At 39.4% G+C, this 6,208-nt stretch overlaps 1 protein-coding gene across 1 annotated transcript; it reads right to left on the reverse strand.

Annotated features, from left to right (window-relative positions):
• Positions 1 to 1,480: 1,480 nt before the first annotated feature.
• Positions 1,481 to 2,416, reverse strand: LOC128101537 (olfactory receptor 4C12-like). The gene has a single exon (XM_052724776.1). The coding sequence runs from the start codon at positions 2,387 to 2,389 to the stop codon at positions 1,481 to 1,483; it is 909 nt and encodes a 302-aa protein (XP_052580736.1). The 5' UTR covers positions 2,390 to 2,416.
• Between the last annotated feature and the right edge of the window lie 3,792 nt (positions 2,417 to 6,208).

Below are 6,208 nucleotides of genomic sequence, written 5' to 3' on the forward strand. Positions count from 1 at the left end.
CAGGAAGTAACATGTCAGGACACAGAAAGGTATACAAGGTGTGAGGAAACAGAAACTCATGCTCTGGTAAGGTGAGGTTGTTGGCTGTGGCTTGTTCTGTTTCTCTGATCTTTCAGCATTCACCCCAGTATCTGGCTCTGGGTTTTTTATTAATAAGACCATTTAGCAGTTCTTGTTACAGGATACAGCCTTTTATCCCACAATTCATGAAGATGTAACTTTGTGATTATCATCATTGTTTAGGGATATACTTTCTTACTTATTCTTTTTACTTTTTATTGATTCTTTGTGAGTTTCACATCATGAGAGGGCTCAGAACCCCACTCATCTCTTTGTCCCCTAGCATCTGCCCTATGCCCTTACAATGCCCCACAAAACAAAATTTAAAAATAAAAACCAAAAACCATAAACAAACAAAAACAAAACAAAAAAAATGATTAAATCTTTGCATGAAGCTGTAGTGTGGCCCAGTGAGTCACATAGTAAACCCTTTAGTTCATACATATTTATTTGTAAGTATTCATTTCAATGAGTCATTGGTCTGGTTTGAGGCCTCTGGCTCTTGCTGCCCTATCAATACTGGGCTCTCACTGGGCCTTTCTTGGACATCCTGTTGTTGCCTTGTGTCCTGAAGATCCTGTAACTTTGGGTCTACAGGTTCAGGCCCTTCACATGCTGCAGCAGTTCATAGATAAGGTGAGTGTTGAGGTGGACTATCTCAGAGTCCTGGTCCCAGGCCTGGGTGGTAGCTGGGTTAGTCAGCCTGACAGCTTTCCCTCATTGTCACCACCCAGGCTAGTTCTCCAGCACTATCCTGGCTAGCTCACCCCATGCAACAGACAGGAAGGCGTGGGGCCAGTTCTTCTTGCTCTCACACCCTCAGGTCCAGCTCACCTACATTCACACCACCAGGGTAGCTCTACTATTTTGCCCAGGTGAGGTGCCGGACCCATTCTCCAGAATGCTACACTTGGTGATGGGCAGGGCCAGCTCCTCCGTTCTCATGCCCCCAAGGTCAGATCTCCAGCCTGTCACAGGTGGCAAGGAGTAGTTTTGCTATGAAATGTATAGCCCAAGAAATTATCTAATATTATAATATTTTAATAGGCAAGTATATTATTTCTCAAAGTGTATATGTAGGGAATTTGCTTAGATAAATCCAGAAAGTTTACCCCAAATGAAGATATGTCTGTCAACAATAGCCCTTCAGTCTGTGACTACTAGCGCTGTGTCCTGGGAACATACACTTCAACAAGAACCTTAACCTCACAACACACTGAAGTTTGGCAAGCAAATGAGCAATGATTAAATCTAAGTGGGATATTTTTATAATACTAATTTAATGTATTATCATTTCTTTGAGAGCTTGACATAGCAACAACATACTTTAACATATACTGTTCACCTAGCTCAGAATCTTGAGTAATTTTTTATAGCTTTTGAAGGATAATTAATTCATGCTATGTGATTCCTTCTACATTTAAGTCAACTTTTGACCCAGAATTTTCTTCATAGCATTTTTTACCTCGGCATTTCTGAGGGTATAAATTAAGGGGTTTAACATAGGAGTAATCATGGTGTAAAATACAGCCACAGCTTTATCAATAGAGAAGGTCATTACTGGGCGCAGATACACAAATATGCAAGGCACAAAAAATAAGATGACCACTGTGATGTGAGAGACACAGGTGGAGAGGGCTTTGCGCCTTCCCTCCTTGCTGTGAGATTTCAGAGCATCTAATATGACTATATAGGAGATCATCAGAAGTAGAAAGTTTAGTAGACAGATGAAGCCACTGTTGGCAGCAACAAAGAGACCCAAGGTGTGTGTGTCCATGCAGACAAGTTTCAACAATGGGGTCAGGTCACACATAAAGTGGTCTATGACGTTGGGGCCACAGAAAGGCAGCCAAACTGTGAAGAGGATCTGAATGGTTGCATGGATAAAACCTCCAGCCCAGGCCACTCCCACCAAGAGGCCACACACAAATCTGTTCATGATGATCGTGTAGCGCAGGGGTTTACAAATGGCCACATAGCGGTCGTAAGCCATCACAGTGAGAAGAATGATCTCAGCAGCACCGAAAAAATGCTCAGCAAAGACTTGAGTCATGCATCCACTGAAAGAAATGGTTTTCTTCACACAGAGAGAGTCAGCCAGCATCTTAGGAGTCATGGAAGAGGAGCAGCAGCCATCAATCAGAGACAGAAAAGAGAGGAAGAAGTACATCGGGGATCCCAGGGCCCTGCTGCTGCTGATGGTGACCATGATAAGCATGTTGCCAGCCAAGGTGAGCAGATAGACAATGAGAAACACGACAAATGAAAATATCTGAAGCTCCATATTTTGAGTCAATCCGATAAGGATAAATTCGGTGATATTATTCATCTTCTCTATCAATTCAGCTCAACTGACAGGTAAAAGTCCTAAAAATAAACAACACACTCACAAGACTTATAAACTCTGGCTGCCTTGTTTCTTTCAGTTTCACAGGAAACAAAAGCATGCTCCAGTAGTAGCCTCCACACCCTTCTGCAATTGGACACTACTAACTGGGCTCAGTGGGTAATTTTAAAAAGGCATTAAGTTGGTAGGGGGCCTATTGAGGAGGATGTGGGAGGGACTGGAGATGGGAAGAAGATAAACATGATCAGATTTCATTGTATACATGTATAAAATTCTCAAGAATAAAAAAAGTTAAAACAAGTACAATGTTGTAACAGCTGTGTCGTTTTTCACATTACATGTGTAACAGTGAAAGTAAGCTTATTTTATTTACAATTTCCTCAGATGCTTTCAATATTTTAGGTTTATAAAAATGTGATTTTTGAAGTCAAAAGAGAATATTTTGATTCATGAAGTTGTAAGAGTCAATCCATGATCTAGCCATATATGTAGCTCGTAAAAGCTACACAAAAATCTACGCATCTTACCAAAGGAAAAATCCATTTTTTGTCTAGTTTTATGTCTTATAAAAGACTGAAGGACACCCAGAGACTTTCATGGGCCATCTTTTTCCTGCTTCACTTGTCTGGAAGCTTCTTGGTTTTTTCGGTATGTAAGTTCAGAGGTTGTGATAAATGTTCATTACAGACACTCTGACACAGGCTCCCTCTCGGCACTCAGCAGAGGGGTCCTTGAAGGTAAAAATTCTGCTTACCCACATTTTAGTCACTCTTATTGTTGCGGTAGTCCCAGTACTGACCAAAACATAAATGCTCAAAGCATTTACTCAAAGAAGGGGAGAGAAAAAGGACAAAGAAAAAGAAAGGGGGAAAGAGAGAAAGAAAAGGAAACTTCAAAATGTATTTACGTATAACGATCAATAATCTTAAACCTCCAGGTACATATTTTAGAGTCCTGGAGCTATTACTATTAACTACATAATATTTTATATTTCAGTTTTAAACCTATCAACCTAAGGAAAAATATACCTAAATTTAGAATTGTTACAAAAATTAAAATTGCGTTTAATTTACTATTTTATTTGTTGCATAATTTACCAGTTCTCATTGAAGTATTAATAAAGAAAACTTTTTCTAAAAAAGTCTCTGAACATGTCTAGAAGAAAAAGATTGTGAAAACAGGCTAATCAAGGGATTAACCCTTGATTTCCTGAACAAGACAGAAAAGAACGAATGTCAAAAACAAAGTTCATCATATTAAAAGGAGGAAGAAAAACATCCTTCACAAGAAAATATATTTGATTTATTTTTCTTATTTATGTTGAAGTTGTGCCTTTCTGGATTCATTTGTTAAAGCCATATACCAAAACACTAAAACTGCATTTCTTCCACCTTGGCTTCTGTGGCTAAAGGTGGAGACAATTACATTCAACCAAGTTTACTGTTCAGATAAATGCTTAGTTTGTGCTTATAACTATGAAGCTGTCCTAGAAGCTGTAAGGCACTTGAAGACAGTGCAAATAATGTGTACGGATGGGGGAATGGAGAGATGGAGTAAATGAAGCAGAGAAAACAAAGTAAGAATAGAAGAAAAGAAAAAGGGAAATACAAAGAGTGAAAGAAAAGAGGAAAAACTGGAGAGAAAAAGTAGGAGATAATGGACATAAAATCATCTGAGGGAGATTTTTTTATAGTTGGAGAGACAGAGAGAGACAGATAAAGGGAGACCAGAGGACAACTTTGTGAAGTTAGTTCACTCCTCCCTTACACCTTTACATGGGTTCATGGATTCCAGGGATTCAAACTTGGGTTGCCAGGCTGGACTGTCTCACCAACGCAACTTCATTTTTAAGAAGACAGTATTTCAAAAAAACTTTTGAAATCGAAACAACTTTAAATCCAAGTTTTATCTAATTCTTTTGATAGTCGTGGCCCTTAGGGTTAACAACAGAAGAAAACGCTGGCAAATAAGTATCATAGGTCATTCTTGCACACTGTCGAGGGAAAGGGCTCAGTTTGCACGGTTCCATACAGAGTTAAGAACTACACCCCTGCCATGGATGCAAGAAATACTTAAAATAGACTCTATCAGAATTTGCCTCACTGAAAAATATGTGCAGCCAGAGCAAACGTCATGTTAATTTGCTGTTAAAAAACAGTGTTTCTGTAAAAGAAAATCATGAAATAATTTCAAAAATAAGAAAAGAAAATCTATGCTTATCCTACTTACCAACATTTACGCTGTCTGCAGGTCTGAGATGTCTCATTCCAGCCACGGATACACTGTCTCAGGTAGTAGATATGCTGATACTGTGCTTAAACACAAGTCAAGGTTTTTTTCATTTTTTATTTCTTGAGATTATAATTTAGTTACATTTCCCCCCTTTCCTTACTTCAAACCCTCTCATAAACCTCCACCGCACTCTCCTTCAAATTCATGGCCCCTGATGGTGAAAAGACAGCAATGGTTCCAGCAGCACCCATTCATCTAGTTCTCTGTGAAGCTCAGAGAAGTCATAAGGTTTACTAATTTTCATCCAGTGCTTTGCCCAGTTGTCTTGATCTGGACACTAGGAACTAGGTCATCACTTTTAAAGAAGAGCAAGATTGATTTCCAAGTACGAACAGCCAATAAAGCATTCCCTGGGTGAGACCTCTCCTGCAACCAATGGTTCCAAGCATTCACTAGACTCTAAGTCTTAAAGCATGGATGGGAAGTTCCCAGCAGCACAGTTGGTCCTTGAGAGTCAGACTTCTTCCTCTCAGATTTCCAGTTGTAACTGCAGAGTGTGACTGAGAGGAAAGCCACTGCCTTTGATATGAACTCTACCCAGAAAGCCTGGTAGTTGCACTCTCAGGCTTAAATTCTTAGAATATAAATACATGAACTTTATACTAGAGGTAACTCCACCCTGTGCCATTTTCACAAGGGAGGAAGGACAATTAATTTTAAAAGCCTTTGTCAAAATGTCAAGCACGTGTCCCACCCTCTTAACTGTCTCTCTAAAAGTGAATAAGACTGGTTAGAAATGTATCTGTCTACAGCACTGAGCCAATCACCAACCTGCAATCAGAATCTGAATAATTTGTCTCTCTAGTTTTTATTCAATGAATGCTATTTAAATAGCTAAAAGTGGCTGTGATGTGAGTAACCAAGTGCTCTTTGGTTAGATCCCAGGCTCACTCCTCAGGGGAGAAAGGGCATCAATGATTGGTACCGTGAGCCTGGCTAACAATCCAGGTCTTGAGAGGTAGTAGGCCCATGTGAGAAACTTATAAATAAAGCATAAACAAAGTGACAGCAGCAAACTGTCTAAATAATAATAATTATAATCATATAGTAATTTATAATTATATAATAATTTAGAACCATAAACAAAAGTGGTTCCCAGTCTCAATCAGAGGAGCTTCTCCTTACAATAAAGGTTGGTGAATGCAGCCACCCATGGCTGCTCAAGGTACAGAGTAAATGACAAATGTGTTAAGTCAAACACTAAATAAGACCCACCCTATAAGGCAGAAGAGGTGTAGTTTCTAAGAGTTGGAAGAAAGGGTCAAGAGCCACAAAATGCCGGATCTAGAACCCACACAATTGCAATTATTAACTCACACCAAATGTAGCTACCTGTGCTGGGCTGACACAAAACTATCTGTAACAATAGTAAGAAACGGGGAGGTCACAGGCTCTACTTTTTTAAAAGATTTATTTAATTTTATTTGTGTGTGTGCCTGCCTAATGTATGTGTGACTACACACATCCAAGTGCCTGCAGAGGTCAGCTGGTGATGATTCCGAGGCACTA

Source organism: Peromyscus californicus, unplaced genomic scaffold (assembly GCF_007827085.1).
Source record: "Peromyscus californicus insignis strain IS unplaced genomic scaffold, ASM782708v3 Scaffold_7__1_contigs__length_154581171, whole genome shotgun sequence".
NCBI classification, from domain to species: Eukaryota; Metazoa; Chordata; class Mammalia; order Rodentia; family Cricetidae; genus Peromyscus; species Peromyscus californicus.

Coding starts and splice junctions, on each gene's coding strand:
- LOC128101537 (XM_052724776.1), bottom strand. CDS start 2,389: ATGAATAATATCACCGAATTTATCCTTATCGGATTGACTCAAAATATG.